Here is a 17032-nt window from a genome sequence, read left to right as displayed (position 1 = left end):
CACTGCAGGGGGCACAGGTTTGATCCCTGTTCAGGGATCTAAGATCCAGCATGCCATGCAGCATGGCCAAAAAAAACAAAAAAGAATTTCGAAAAGAATAGATATGTGTGTATATGTGTACCTGAATCACTTTGCTGTACACCTGAAACTAATACAACATTGTTAATCAACTATACTCCAACATAAAATCAAAATCAAGAAAAAAAAAAAAAGATGGTTTGATAAAGGCATGGTAACCACAGTCATTCTACCAGACAAGCTATCAAGACCAAAACTGTAAGTAAGAAGAATCTATAATGAGTTATAGAGAAAGATAATGAGTACTAATTAATATGTATGAATCTCAAAATAAATGTAAGTGAAAGAAGCCAGACCAAGGAGAGAAAAGAATATACAATGTGTGATTCCATATATATAAAATTCTAGAAAACGAAAACGAATCTAGAATAACATGAAGTAGATCAGTGGTTATTGAGAGGTGGTGGAATGAAGGAGGAGGCATTACAAAGGTACATAAGGAAACATTTGAGGGTCATGGATATGTTTATTATCTTGATTGTGGTGATGATTACATGGATATATATATATATGTCAAAACTTAAATTGTACACCTTAAATATGTGCGGTCTACTGTGTATCAATTGTGTCTTAATAATGCTGTTTTTAAAAAACTAATCAAATTGTACACTTTAAACATGTATAGGTTATTCTATGTAAATTATATCTCAATAAAGTTGTAAAAAAACTGAATTACAGCCCTAGGACCTAGCAACAAGGGCTATAGTTCCTCCTGCTAACCCTCCTCTTATAAGTTTCCCCAAGAATTGACCACAAAATCCTAGAGAAGATATGCCTGGATGGAGTGAACTTAATGTGAGAAGCATATAGATCTGTATTGTGCAAATGGTTGACTAAGGCAGATGCTGTTTTGGCGTCCTGCCCAAATCCTCCTTACTGGGCCAACGTACCCTTCCCCAGCTGCTCTGGGTGTTGGCTGCCAGTGGCTCACAGGTCCTTCCCTTCCATAGGGAATTGCCCTGGGCTAGTGGGAGCCACCATGCCCAGACTTATGTATTCCCATCTAGGCAGCCCACAGCCCTTGACTGACTGATGGAGAAGAAAGGAAGGCTGGCCCCTTGCCTCAAGTGAGAACAGCTCTGTGATGTGTTTTATGCTTCAGAGCCAACCCGCTATAAGTAAGGCCAAGGTTAGAACTTGCCTGAGGTCATGTCCTTGCTTGGCTATTTCCCCTTCCCTGTTCTGTTTCACTCAGTCCCTTATAGGTTTTTCTTCAGAAGCCCTCCTTCTATCAACCATGTACACCCAAATTCCTGTTTCAGGCTTTGGTTCCAGGGAACCCAATCTAAGGGAACCCCGGTACAAATCTGCCAATTTGTGCCGAGACTCAACTCCAAGAAGCCACCTCCTGCCTGTCCTTGCTGGTTTGTATTTTCTTTTAAATGCTACCTTGGGTCCATGTCCCTCCTGCTTACAAGTTTTCTCCTGGGTTTACCCTTTACATGTATCCACAGCCTGCCTGAAAACAGGTTCCTGCCTTATCCCTCTGAGCAGCATGATACTGATCAATCCTTTTCTATCCTTACCTATCAACTTCCATGCACCATTAAGTGGTCATGAAACATCTTGTCAGCTGCCTTGAGTCAACTCCTGATCTGGGCTCATTGTGACTAGGCTCTATTACTCCATCCATGAATGCTTAGTAAATACTTTGTGACTGATTAGTTGCAACAGAGATTTGAAATAAATGCTCAAATAATGTACTGATAAGAAAACTATTAAAATTTGAAAACAAAAAACTTTATTAAGCAAATTTCAAAATTAAGTTAAAAGTTTAACTTTGCTTACCTTTCCTGGGTGACCCAATTGATAACTAAATCTAAACGTTTTTCAGATAATCCACATTTGATTCCTTCCAGGGTTAGTTCTGCATCAACAGGATGTTTAAAAGCATGACTTATGCTAAAGATAGCCTCAAAAAATAAGAGTAATGGGAAAGGCTTTCCTCTAGTTTTTCCAACAGCTACAAAGAGAAGAAAAGTTTTTGAGTCAAATACTTTTAAGTAATAGTTTGCTTTTCCTTACTTCATATTCTTATTTTCATCTCATTGCATTTTCTAAAAATTTTAATCTAAAATTACGTATTTATAATTTTTAAGTAATGCTTGTGGATTAAACTTTATATTTTGGATAATGACTAAATATCATATGCTATGTGAAAACCTAGGCAGAGGTTGGAGTGATGGGTCTACAAGCCAAGGAACGCCAAAGATTGCTGACAGCTACCTAGAAGCTAGGAGAGCAGCATGGAATGGAAATCTACTTCAGAGCCTCCAGAAAAAGTTTAAAAAGCTATAAAATGGGAATTCCCTGGCAGTCCAGTGGTTAGGACTCAGCGCTTTCACTGGCATGGGCCTGGGTTCAATTTCTGGTCAGGGAACTAAGATCCTGCAAGCTGCATGGTACAGCCAAAAAAAAATTTCTTTTATTTAAAATTTTTAAAAAGCTGAAAGAATATACTACCAGCAGACCTGTACTATAAGAAAGGTTAAAGGTAGTCCTTCAAGCAGAAGGAAAATGACACAAGACAGGAAAACAATCTACACAAAGGAATAAAGACCAGAAATGGTAAATGCTATGAATATAAGCATTTAGAAGTAGAGTTGATCCCTGAACAACGCAGGGGTTAGGGGCACTGACCCCCACTCAGTCAAAAATCCATGAATACGTGTATCCACATGGGTCCTCCATATCCACAGTTCCACAACCACAGATTAAACCAATGATGGGTCATGTATTACTATAACAAGTATTTATTGAAAAAAATCCACCTATAAGTGGACCTGTGCAGTTAAAATTCATGTTGTTCAAGGATCAAACTGTATACTGTTTTTAAATTTTTTTTTTTTTTTTTTTTTGGCGGTACTCGGGCCTCTCACTGCTGTGGCCTCTCCCGTTGCGGAGCACAGGCTCCGGACGCGCAGGCTCAGCGGCCATGGCTCACGGGCCCAGCCGCTCCGCGGCATGTGGGATCTTCCCGGACCGGGGCACAAACCCATGTACCCCGCATCGGCAGGAGGACTCTCAACCACTGCGCCACCAGGGGATGCATGAAGTAGTACATAATCACCTGAGTGTAGAATGTGATAAGTTAAAGATATAACCCATAAAGCCTAAAGCAACAACCAAAATAAGACAACAAAGAGTTATAGGCTCATAAATCAACAAAGGAGAAAAATGGAATCATAAATAAATTCAAATAATCCAAAAGAAGGTAGAAGAAGAGAAAAAAAATAACAGAGATGAGAAAAAACAGAAAACAAATAAAAGTCAACCATGTCAACAATCACATTAAATGTAAATGATCTGAACACCCCAATTAAAAGACAAATATTGTCAGACTGTATAAAAAAGCAGGATCCAAGTACATGTTGCCTAGGAGACACTGACTTTAAATACAAAGACACAAATTAAGTAGATTAAAGTAAAAGTATGGAAAAAAGATACACCATGCTAATACTAATCAAAAGAAAGATGGAATCACACTTCCAATTTCAAAACTTACTACAAAACTACAGTAATCAAGATAGTATGATTGCACAGGATGGACATCTAGAGCAACAGAATAGAATTAAGAGTCTAGAAAAAAACCTCAAACATTTATGGTTAATTGATTTCTTACAAAGGGGGGCCAAAACCGTTTAATGGGTAAAGAAAAGTCTTTTCAACAAATGGTGCTAGGAAAACTGGATATCCACATGCAAAAGAATGAATTTGGACCCCTATCTCACACCAAACAAAAAAATTAACTCATAGTAGACCACAGACCTAAATGAATAAAACTCTTAGAAGAAAACATAGGATCTTAAGTTAGGCAAAGATTTCTTAAGATACAAAACCAAAAGCACAGCCATTAAAAAAGATCGGTAAATGGGACTTCATCAAAATTAAAACCTTTTGCACCTCAAAAAACACCAACAAGAGGGACTTCCCTGGCGGTCTGGCAGTTGGGACTTTGCCTTCCAGTGCAGGGTGGGTGGGGGTTCGATCCCTGGTAAAGGAGCTAATATCCCACACACCTCGTGGCCAAAAAACCAAAACATAAAACAGAAGCAATATTGTAACAGATTCAATAAAGACTTTAAAAATGGTCCACATCAAAAAAAATTTAAAACAAACAAATGAACAACAACAAAAAAACCACCAACAAGAAAGCAAAAATGCAATCCACAGACTAGAAGAAAATATTTGCATATCATCTATCTGATAAGGGATTTTTACCTGGAATTAAAAAGAGCACTTGCAACTCAATAATAAAAGCACAAATAAAACAATTATCAAATGGGCAAAGAATAGACAATTCTCCAAAGAAGATAAAATGGCCAACAGGCACATGAAAAGATGCTCAACATTGTTAGTCATTCGGGATATGCAAATTAAAACCACAATGAGGAAAAAAAAAGAGATACCACTTCACACAGATTAGAAAGACTTTAATCAAAATGACACGCAAAAAAAAAAAAAAAAGACAGACATTGGGCTTCCCTGGTGGCGCAGTGGTTGAGAGTCCTCCTGCCGATGCAGGGGACACAGGTTCGTGCCCCAGTCCAGGAAGATCCCACATGCCACGGAGCGGCTGGGCCCGTGAGCCATGGCCGCTGAGCCTGTGCGTCCGGAGCCTGTGCTCCGCAAGGGGAGAGGCCACAACAGTGAGAGGCCCGCATACCGCAAAAAAAAAAAAAAAAAAAGAGAGAGACATTACATGTACCAAAATGTTCACTGCAGCTCTATTTACAATAGCACAAAGATGGAAACAACCTAAGTGTCCATCATCGGATGAATGGATAAAGAAGATGTGGCACATATATACAATGGAATATTACTCAGCCATAAAAAGAAACGAAATTGAGCTATTTGTAATGAGGTGGATGGACCCAGAGTCTGTCATACAGAGTGAAGTAAGTCAGAAAGAGAAAGACAAATACCGTATGCTAACACATATATATGGAATCTAAGAAAAAAAATGTCATGAAGGGGCTCCCCTGGTGGCGCAGTTGTTGGGAGTCCGCCTGCCGATGCAGGGGACACGGGTTCGTGCCCCGGTCTGGGAGGATCCCACGTGCCGCGGAGCGGCTGGGCCCGTGAGCCGTGGCCGCTGAGCCTGCGTGTCCGGAGCCTGTGCTCCACAGCGGGAGAGGCCACAGCGGTGAGAGGCCCGCGTACCGCAAAAAAAAAAAAAAAAAAAAAAAAAAAAATGTCATGAAGAACCTAGGGGTAAGACAGGAATAAAGACACAGATCTACTGGAGAACGGACTTGAGGATATGGGGAGGGGGAAGGGTGAGCTGTGACAAAGCAAGAGAGTGGCATGGACATATATACACTACCAAACGTAAAATACATAGCTAGTGGAAAGCAGCCGCATAGCACAAGGAGATCAGCTCGGTGCTTTGTGACCACCTAGAGGGGTGGGATAGGGAGGGTGGGAGGGAGGGAGACGCAAGAGGGAAGAGATATGGGAACATATGTATATGTATAACTGATTCACTTTGTTATAAAGCAGAAACTAACACACCACTGTAAAGCAATTATACTCCAATAAAGATGTAAAAAAAAATACACAAAAAAAAAGATAGACGTTACAAGTATTGGTAAGGATGTGGAGAAATGAGAACTCATACACTGGTGGTGGAAATGGAAAATAGTGCAAAGTTTAGCAGTTCCTCAAAGTATTAACACAGAGTTTCCATATAACCCAGAAATTCTTATTTATTTATTTATTTGTTTGTTTGGCTGTGCCAGGTCTTAGCTGTGGCAGGCAGGATCTTTGCTGCCACACGTGGGATCTTCATTGCAGCCTGTAGGATCTTTAGTTGCGGTACACAGAATCTTTAGTTGCAGCATGCAAACTCTTAGTTGCCGCATGTGGGATCTTTAGTTGCAGTACACAGAATCTTTAGTTGCAGCATGCAAACTCTTAGTTGCCGCATGTGGGATCTAGTTCCCTGACCAGGGTTCGAACCCAGGCCCCCTGCACTGGGAGCTCAGAGTCTTAGCCACTGGACCACCAGGGAAGTCCCTAACCCAGAAATTCTATTCCTAGGTATCTATCCAAGAAAAATAAAAACATATCCACACAAAAACTTGTACAGAAACGCTCAGTTGCATTATTCATAATAACCAAAAAGTAGAAACAACTCAAATGACCATAAGCAGATGAATGGATAAACAAAATACAGTACATCCATACAATGGAATATTATTTCACCATAAAAAGGAATGAACTACTGATACATGCTATGGCATAAATGAACCTCAAAAACATTAAGCTAGGGCTTCCCTGGTGGCACAGTGGTTGAGAGTCCGCCTGCCAATGCAGGGAACACGGGTTTGTGCCCCGGTCCGGGAAGATCCCACATGCCGCGGAGCGGCTGGGCCCGTGAGCCATGGCCGCTGGGCCTGTGCGTCCGGAGCCTGTGCTCCGCAATGGGAGAGGCCACAACAGTGAGAGGCCCGCGTACCGCAAAAAAAAAAAAAATTAAGCTAAGTGAAAGAAGCTAGTCACAAAAGACTATTTATTGTATTATCATATTTATATGAAAGGTCCAGAATAAGTAAATCTATACAGACAGCAAGTAGATTAGTGGTTACCCAGGGTTTGGAGGATAAGCAATAGAGAATGAGGAGTTAATTGGTACAAGGTTTTTTTTTTGGAATAATGAAAATGTTCTAAAATTAAATTTCAGTAATGGTTATACAACTCTGTAATTATAATAAGTTGATTAAATTTTGTGGCATTTTCCCCACATATGCCATATGCATATGCTAATTTAAACCTCAGACTTATGAAAGTTACTGTTTAACACCCAAAATGCCCTGTGTCAGCATTCATGATATAAGAATACTTTTGCAGTGTAACATGATCTGATAATCACTCAGTTATTAAATTGTAAATAATTGGGATGGTTTCTTGACTTCAAGTCCACTGAATAAAAACTATAAAATTACACTCTGTGTTACAGTGTACTAGGATCAAATACTGAAAACTGTGTGGGCAAAAATATGAGACACGCCCATTTGCACACAATTCATAGTCATGCGATCTCCATAAATACATATGTTTATATACACTGTGTAGACAACAGATTTTCTGTGTTCAGGTAAAAGCATGTTTTTGTTCAAATTGCTGAATTTAAAGGTATTTTTAAGAAATTTATTTAAAACAAGCTGTATATATTTGACATCAAGAATTTCCACTTAGAACTAAGATAAGACTAATTAATCTCTATATTTGTAAGCTACATTTAGTATACCTCCCCTTTATGTATACCCCTGCATCTCCTTCTGAGCTTCTCATCTTTTAAAAATGCATCTTAGTTTTAAAATAAAAGAATATTTTGTGATTCTCAGAAACACTCAGTAAGTACCACCAGTCTAGTATTGGTGAACTTCTCAGAATAAAATCCACATACCTATAAAATGAATAAAAGTTGGCTGTTTTCCAATTTCACTGTAATTATATTTATTTAAGCATTAATTGCAAGCACTGAGTTTTACTTAAACTTGCAATCCCTACTTTGAGTAGACCAAGTCAAAGGGAGAAGAGAAAGAAACTCAGGAATATACTAATATCACTTAAAAAATTTTTTTTAATTTTTTTAATCACTTTTAATTTATGCTAAATTCAGAGCACAGCCAAAGAAAGAGTTCCTGGGTATTTATAAGATGTCTGAAACTTCTGAGTAAAAATTAAACATTTTAACATTTAACATTTAAAATTAAACATCAATGTCAAAAAAACAAAACAAAAAAAACCCTGAACACTAAAAACTACAAAATATTGCTAAAAGAAATTTTAAAAGACCTAAAAAAAATGGAGAGATATACCATATTTAAGGGTTCACTGGATCAGAAAATTCAATACTGTTCAGTGTCTGTTCTCCCTAAGTTGAACTACAGAGTCAGTGCAATCCCCAGCAGGTCTTTTTGTAGAAATTTACAAGCTGATTTCAAAAATTTAAACAGAAATACGAAAGACCTAAAATAGCCAAACCAAATCTGATAAAGTACAGAGTTAGAAGACTAACACTATCTGATTTCAGCACTTACTATAAAGCTACAGTAATCAAGACAGTGTAGTACAGGCATCAAGATAAATAAATAGATCAATGAAATAGAACACACCTATGGACAACTGATTTTCAACAAAGGTACAAAGGCAATTCAGTGGAGAAAGTCTTTTTAATAAATTATCCTCGAACAACTGAATAGCTCTCAGCAAAAAAATAAACTTTGACCCATACCTCACACCATATATAAAAATTAACTCAGGGGCTTCCCTGGTGGCGCAGTGGTTGAGAGTCCACCTGTCGATGCAGGGGACGCGGGTTCATGCCCTGGTCCGGGAAGATCCCACATGCCGCGGAGCGGCTGTGCCTGTGAGCCATGACCACTGAGCCTGCACGTCCAGAGCCTGTGCTCCGCAACGGGAGAGGCCACAACAGTGAGAGTGAGAGGCCCGCCTACTGCAAAAATAATAATAATAATAATAATTCAAACTGGATCATAGACCTAAATGTAAACCTAAAGCTATAAAATCCTTAGGAAAAAAAAAATAGGAGAAAAATCTCTGCAGATTAAGCACAGATTTCTTAGGTACGACACTAAAATCTCAATCCCTAAAAGAAAAAAACTCATAAATTAGATTTCAACAAATTAAAGACTTCTACTCTAAGAAAGACACTGTTAAGAGAATGAAAAGACAAGCCACAAACTGGGAGAAAATATTTGCATCATATATCTGGTAAAGGATTTTTATTCATAGAATGGAACACTACGCAGCAAAAAAAAGAATAAATTATTGATAGATGCAATAACATGGATGAATTTCAAAATAATTAGGCTAAGTGCAAGAAATCAGTCAAAAAAGGATACCTACTATATGATTCCATTTATATAAAATTCTCGAAAATGCAAACTAATCTTTGGCGACTGAAAGCAGATTAGTAGTTGCCTGGGGACTTGAGGGAAGCTCTGGGAGGGAGACCAATGGGAGGGGTGGGGAGTAGTGGGAGGGAGGGATCACTGAGGGAATGAGGGAACTTTTGGAGGATACATATGTCAAAACCTAACAAACTGTACAGTTTATGTACAATTTAGTGTATGTATGTCAACTCACCACAACAAAGCTGTTTTTTAAAGGAAGTGGAGCAAATCTGACAAAATATTAACATTTATTAAAACTTGATAGCAAGTACATGGCTGTTATTTATGTTTCTCACACTTTTCTGTATACTTAAAATATTTCATAATTTAATTTGGAAAACCTAATCAAACCCCTTAATGTTACAGGTAAGGAAACTGAGTAAATGGTAGACCTTGTTTCCCAGTTCAATACTCTTCCCATTCTATCAGGAAAAAAAAAAGTATAATTAGCATACATATGTAAGGTTCAGAGAGAAATGCTTACCCTTAAATTTACTCACTGTCCCAATGTTTTGAAGAATTCTTCTAGGACTGTTTGCTGCAAAATAAACTGCCTTTTCATATTCTCCAAGTGAGATTAATTCATTCAACCTACAGCCAGTGCATTTCATTATATAGTAGTACACAAAAAAAGAAAAGTGATTAGAAATGTCTAATACAGACTAAACATAGTAGCATAGTAATACAGAAAAGCACCTCTAATAAACTATAACTAGATTCATTCACTCTGTGAGATACTCTTTCACTTCCTTCCCTAATATTGTTTTTTGTAGCCTCAGAATAAGACTCACCTGCCAGGTGACGTGAACCTGATCCTGTACCTTATTCCTATAGTGCTGAGAGCAAGCCATAGAAAGAGCAACTGAATTTATTCCGTTGAAAGAACTTCAACTGAATTTATAATGAGCTCAGATTTTTTTTCTCTCATATTATCTCCAGAAGAAAAGAGGAACCAGGGGAAAGAAGGGCAATCTGCTTAAAGGCTCAGCCTAGGGGAAATATTAATTGCACACAAAGCCTGCCAAGTTGAAGATCAAGAAGTGTCCTTGGTATTCAGAAGCCTTAGTTGTTCGGCCAGGAATCAGACTCCCAACTAAATGTGAGACTAATTCAAAGAAGAAAAGATAATAGTTCAGATACCTTAAGTTTCTACTCCTCTTCCTAGGGCAAAACATCCCCAACTCAGTCCTTACAATTAAAACTATGGCGGGGGGAATCGGGAAGATGGCGGAAGAGTACGACACGGAGATCACCTTCCTCCCCACAGACACATCAGAAATACATCTACATGCGGAACAACTCCTACAGACCACCTACTGAACGCTGGCAAAAGACCTCAGACCTCCCAAAAGGCAAGAAACTCCCCACGTACCTGGGTAGGGCAAAAGAAAAAAGAATAAACAGAGACAAAAGAATAAGGACGGGACCTGCACCAGTGGAAGGGAGCTGTGAAGGAGGAAAGGTTTCCACATACTAGGAAGCCCCTTCGCGGGCGGAGACTGCGGGGGGCGGAGGGGGGAAGCTTCCGAGCGGCGGAGGAGAGCACAGCAACGGGTGCGGAGGGCAAAGCGGAGAGATTCCTGCACAGAGGATCGGTGCCGACCAGCACTCACCAGCCCGAGAGGCTTGTCTGCTCACCCGCTGGGGCGGGCGGGGCTGGGAGCTGAGGCTCGGGCTTCGGTCAGAGCGTAGGGAGAGGACTGGCGGCGTGAACACAGCCTAAAGGGGTTAGTGCGCCACGGCTAGCCGGGAGGGAGTCCGGAGAAAATTCTGGACCTGCTGAAGAGGCAAGAGACTTTTTCTTCCCTCTGTTTCCTGGTACGCGAGGAGAGGGGATTAAGAGCACTGCGTAAAGGAGCTCCAGAAACAGGCGCGAGCCGGGGCTAACAGCGCGGACTCCAGAGACGGGCATGAGACGCTAAGGCTGCTGATGCCGCCACCAAGAAGACTGTATGCAAGCACAGGTATGGACACCCCCCTTCCGGGGAGCCTGTGCAGCCCGCCACTGCCAGGGTCCTGGGATCCAGGGACAACTTCCCCGAGAGAACGCACGGCGCGCCTCAGGCTGGTGCAACGTCAGGCTCGCCCCGCATCCGCACCCCTCCCTCCCCCCGGCCTGAGTGAGCCAGAGCCCCAGAGTCAGCTGCTCCTTTAACCCCGTCCTGTCTGAGCGAAGAACAGACGCCCTCAGGCGACCTACACGTAGAGGCAGGACCAAATCCAAAGCTGAGCCCCAGGAGCTGTGCGAACAAAGAAGAGAAAGGGAAATCTCTCACAGCAGCCTCAGGAGCAGCGGATTAAACCTCCACAATCAACATGATGTACCCTGCATCTGTGGAATACCTGAATAGACAACGAATCATCCCAAATTGAGGAGGTGGACTTTGGGAGCAGCGATATATATATATATATATATTTTTTTTTTTTTCCCCTTTTTCTCTTTCTGAGTGTGTATGTGTATGCTTCTGTGTGTGATTTTGTCTGTATAGCTTTGCTTTTACCATTTGTCCTAGCGTTCTGCCTGTCCATTTTTTTCTTTTTTAAAAAAATTTTTTCTTAATAATTATTTTTAATTTTAATAAATTTATTTTATTTTATCTTACTTTATTTTATTTTATTTTATCTTCTTTCCTTCCTTCTTCCTTCCTCCTCCCTCCCTCCCTCCCTCCTTTCTTTCTTTCTTTCCTCCTCCCTCCCTCTCTCCCTCCCTCCCTCTCTCCCTCCCTCCCTCTCTCTTTTTCTTTCTTTCTTTCTTCCTTTCTTCCTTCCTTTCTTTCTTTCTTCTCCCTTTTATTCTAAGCCGTGTGGATGAAAGGCTCTTGGTGCTGCAGCCAGGAGTCAGTGCTGTGCCTCTGAGGTGGGAGAGCCAACTTCAGGACACTGGTCCACAAGAGACCTCCCAGCTCCACATAATATCAAACGGCGAAAATCTCTCTGAGATCTCCATCTCAACACCAGCACCCAGCTTCACTCAATGACCAGCAAGCTACAGTGCTGGATACCCTATGCCAAACAACTAGCAAGACAGGAACACAACCCCACCCATTAGCAGAGAGGCTGCCTAAAATCATAATAAGGCCACAGACACCCCAAAACACACCACCAGACGTGGACCTGAACACCAGAATGACAAGATCCAGTCTCATCCACCAGAACACAGGCACTAGTCCCCTCCACCAGGAAGCCTACACAACCCACTGAACCAACTTTAGCCACTGGGGACAGAATCAAAAATAATGGGAACTACGAACCTGCAGCCTGCAAAAAGGAGACCTCAAACACAGTAAGATAAGCAAAATGAGAACACAGAAAAACACACAGCAGATGAAGGAGGAAGATACAAACCCACCAGACCTAACAAATGAAGATGAAATAGGCAGTCTACCTGAAAAAGAATTCAGAATAATGATAGTAAATATGATCCAAAATCTTGGAAATAGAATAGACAAAATGCAAGAAATATTTAACAAGGACCTAGAAGAACTAAAGATGAAACAAGCAATGATGAACAACACAATAAATGAAATTAAAAATACTCTAGATGGGATCAATAGCAGAATAACTGAGGCAGAAGAACAGATAAGTGACCTGGAAGATAAAATAGTGGAAATAACTACTGCAGAGCAGAATAAAGAAAAAAAGAATGAAAAGAACTGAGGACAGTCTCAGAGACCTCTGGGACAACATTAAATGCACCAACATTCGAATTATAGGGGTTCCAGAAGAAGAAGAGAAAAAGAAAGGGACTGAGAAAATATTTGAAGAGATTATAATTGAAAACTTCCCTAATATGGGAAAGGAAATAGTTAATCAAGTCCAGGAAGCACAGAGAGTCCCATACAGGATAAATCCAAGGAGAAATACGCCAAGACACATATTAATCAAACTGTCAAAAATTAAATACAAAGAAAACATATTAAAAGCATCAAGGGAAAAACAACAAATAACACACAAGGGAATCCCCATAAGGTTAACAGCTGATCTTTCAGCAGAAACTCTGCAAGCCAGAAGGGACTGGCAGGACATATTTAAAGTGACGAAGGAGAAAAACCTGCAACCAAGATTACTCTACCCAGCAAGGATCTCATTCAGATTTGATGGAGAAATTAAAACCTTTACAGACAAGCAAAAGCTAAGAGAGCTCAGCACCACCAAACCAGCTTTACAACAAATGCTAAAGGAACTTCTCTAGGCAAGAAACACAAGAGAAGGAAAAGACCTACAATAACGAACCCAAAACAATTAAGAAAATGGGAATAGGAACATACATATCGGTAATTACCTTAAATGTAAATGGATTAAATGCTCCCACTAAAAGACACAGACTGGCTGAATGGATACAAAAACAAGACACATCTATATGCTGTCTACAAGAGACCCACTTCACACCTAGAGACACATACAGACTGAAAGTAAGGGGATGGAAAAAGATATTACATGCAAATGGAAACCAAAAGAAAGCTGGAGTAGCAATCCTCATATCAGAAAAAATAGACTTTAAAATAAAGACTATTAAAAGAGACAAAGACGGACACTACATAATGATCAAGGGATTGATCCAAGAAGAAGATATAACAATTGTAAATATTTATGCACCCAACATAGGAGCACCTCAATACATAAGGCAAATACTAACAGCCATAAAAGGGGAAATCGACAGTAACACATTCATAGTAGGAAGACTTTAACACCCCACTTTCACCAACGGACAGATCATCCAAAATGAAAATAAATAAGGAAACACAACCTTTAAATGACACATTAAACAAAATGGACTTAATTGATATTTATAGGACATTCCATCCAAAAACAACAGAATACACATTTTCCTCAAGTGCTCATGAAACATTCTCCAGGATAGATCATATCTTGGGTCACAAATCAATCCTTGGTAAATTTAAGAAAACTGAAATTGTATCAAGTATCTGTTCCGACCACAACGCTATAAGACTAGATATCAATTACAGGAAAAGATCTGTATAAAATACAAACACATGGAGGCTAAACAATACACTATTTAATAAGGAAGTGATCACTGAAAAAATCAAAGAGGAAATAAAAAAATACCTAGAAACAAATGACAATGGAGACACAAAGACCCAAAATCTATGGGATGCAGCAAAAGCAGTTCTAAGAGGGAAGTTTATAGCAATACAATCCTACCTTAAGAAACAGGAAACATCTCGAATAAACAACCTAACCTTGCACCTAAAGCAATTAGAGAAAGAAGAACAAAAAAAACCCAAAGTTAGCAGAAGGAAAGAAATCATAAAAATCAGATCAGAAATAAATGAAAAAGAAATGAAGGGAATGATAGCAAAGATCAATAAAACTAAAAGCTGGTTCTTTGAGAAAATAAACAAAATAGATAAACCATTAGCCAGACTCACCAAGAAAAAAAGGGAGAAGACTCAAATCAATAGAATTAGAAATGAAAAAGCAGAAGTAACAACTGACACTGCAGAAATACAAAAGATCATGAGAGATTACTACAAGCAACTCTATGCCAATAATAGGACAACCTGGAAGAAATAGACAAATTCTTAGCAATGCACAACCTGCCAAGACTGAATCAGGAAGAAATAGAAAATATGAACAGACCAGTCACAAGCACTGAAATTGAAACTGTAATTAAAAATCTTCCAACAAGCAAAAGCCTAGGACCAGATGGATTCACAGGTGAATTCTATCAAACATTTAGAGAAGAGCTAACACCTATCCTTCTCAAACTCTTCCAAAATATAGCAGAGGGAGGAACACTCCCAAACTCATTCTACGAGGCCACCATCACCCTGATACCAAAACCAGACAAAGAAAGAAAACTACAGGCCAATATCACTGATGAACATAGATGCAAAAATCCTCAATAAAATACTAGCAAAAAGAATCCAACAGCACATTAAAAGGATCATACACCATGATCAAGTGGGGTTTATTCCAGGAATGCAAGGATTCTTCAATATATGCAAATCAATCAACGTGATACACCATATTAACAAATTGAAGGAGAAAAACCATATGATCATCTCAATAGATGCAGAGAAAGCTTTTGACAAAATTCAACACCCATTTATGATTAAAACCCTGCAGAAAGTAGGCATAGAGGGAACTTTCCGCAACATAATAAAGGCCATATATGACAAACCCACAGCCAAAATCATCCTCAATGGTGAAAAACTGAAAGCATTTCCACTAAGATCAGGAACAAGACAAGGTTGCCCACTCTCACCACTCTTATTCAACATAGTTTTGGAACCGTTAGCCACAGCAGTCAGAGAAGAAAAGGAAATAAAAGGAATCCAAATCAGAAAAGAAGTAAAGCTGTCACTGTTTGCAGATGACATGATACTATACATAGAGAATCCTAAAGATGCTACCAGAAAACTACTAATCAATGAATTTGGTAAAGTAGCAGGATACAAAATTAATGCACAGAAACCTCTGGCATTCCTATACACTAATGATGAAAAATTTGAAAGTGAAATCAAGAAAACACTCCCATTTACCATTGCACCAAAAAGAATAAAATATCTAGGAATAAACCTACCTAAGGAGACAAAAGACCTGTATGCAGAAAATTATAAGACACTGATGAAAGAAATTAAAGATGATACAAATAGATGGAGAGATATACCATGTTCTTGGATTGGAAGAATCAACATTGTGAAAATGACTGTACTACCCAAAGCAATCTACAGATTCAATGCAATCCATATCAAACCACCACTGGCATTTTTCACTGAGCTAGAACAAAAAATTTCACAATTTGTATGAAAACACAAAAGACCCCGAATAGCCAAAGCAATCTTGAGAACGAAAAACAGAGCTGGGGGAATCAGGCTCTCTGACTTCAGACTATACTACAAAGCTACAGTAATCATGACAGTATGGTACTGGCACAAAAACAGAAATATAGATCAATGGAACAGCATAGAAGGCCCAGAGATAAACCCACGCACATATGGTCACCTTATCTTTGATAAAGGAGGCAGGAATGTATAGTGGAGAAAAGACAGCCTCTTCAATAAGTGGTCCTGGGAAAACTGGACAGGTACATGTAAAAGTATGAGATTAGATCACTCCCTAACACCATACACAAAAATAAGCTCAAAATGGATTAAAGACCTAAATGTAAGGACAGAAACTATCAAAATATTAGAGGAATATACAGGCAGAACACTCTATGACATAAATCACAGCAAGATCCTTTTTGACCCACCTCCTAGAGAAATGGAAATAAAAACAAAAATAAACAAATGGGACCTAATGAAACTTAAAAGCTGTTGCACAGCAAAGGAAACCATAAACAAGACCAAAAGACAACCCTCAGAATGGGAGAAAATATTTGCAAATGAAGCAATTGACAAAGGATTAATCTCCAAAATTTACAAGCAGCTCATGCAGCTCAATAACAAAAAAGCAAACAACCCAATCCAAAAATGGGCAGAAGACCTAAATAGACAGTTTTCCAAAGAAGATATACAGACTGCCAACAAACACATGAAAGAATGCTCAACATCATTAATCACTAGAGAAATGCAAATCAAAACTACAATGAGGTATCATCTCACACCAGTCAGAATGGCCATCATCAAAAAATCTAGAAACAATAAATGCTGGAGAGGGTGTGGAGAAAAGCAGCGAACACTCTTGCACTGCTGGTGGGAATGTGAATTGGTTCAGCCACTATGGAGAACAGTATGGAGGTTCCTTAAAAAACTACAAATAGAACCACCATATGACCCAGCAATCCCACTACTGGGCATATACCCTGAGAAAACCAAAATTCAAAAAGAGTCACGTACCAAAATGTTCATTGCGGCTCTATTTACAATAGCCCGGAGATGGAAACAACCTAAGTGCCCATCATCGGATGAATGGATAAAGAAGATGTGGCACATATATACAATGGAATATTACTCAGCCATAAAAAGAAACGAAATTGAGCTATTTGTAATGAGGTGGATAGACCTAGAGTCTGTCATACAGAGTGAAGTAAGTCAGAAAGAAAAAGACAAATACCGTATGCT

General features: G+C 39.3%; 1 protein-coding gene across 4 annotated transcripts in view; it reads right to left on the bottom strand.

Moving 5' to 3' along the window:
- Positions 1-17032, bottom strand: part of CLHC1 (clathrin heavy chain linker domain containing 1) — a 45741-nt gene that overhangs the window by 12332 nt on the left and 16377 nt on the right. For all 4 annotated transcript variants that reach the window (XM_049695971.1, XM_049695972.1, XM_033414223.2 and 1 more), the window contains 2 exons: positions 9487-9593; positions 1867-2041 (listed from right to left, as the gene is read on the bottom strand). In XM_049695971.1, the coding sequence (XP_049551928.1) occupies positions 1867-2041; positions 9487-9593 (282 nt within the window). The remainder of the gene's footprint in view (positions 1-1866; positions 2042-9486; positions 9594-17032) is intronic.

This window comes from Orcinus orca, chromosome 13 (assembly GCF_937001465.1).
Source record: "Orcinus orca chromosome 13, mOrcOrc1.1, whole genome shotgun sequence".
NCBI classification, from domain to species: Eukaryota; Metazoa; Chordata; class Mammalia; order Artiodactyla; family Delphinidae; genus Orcinus; species Orcinus orca.
This window is presented reverse-complemented; position numbering and strand designations above follow the sequence as displayed.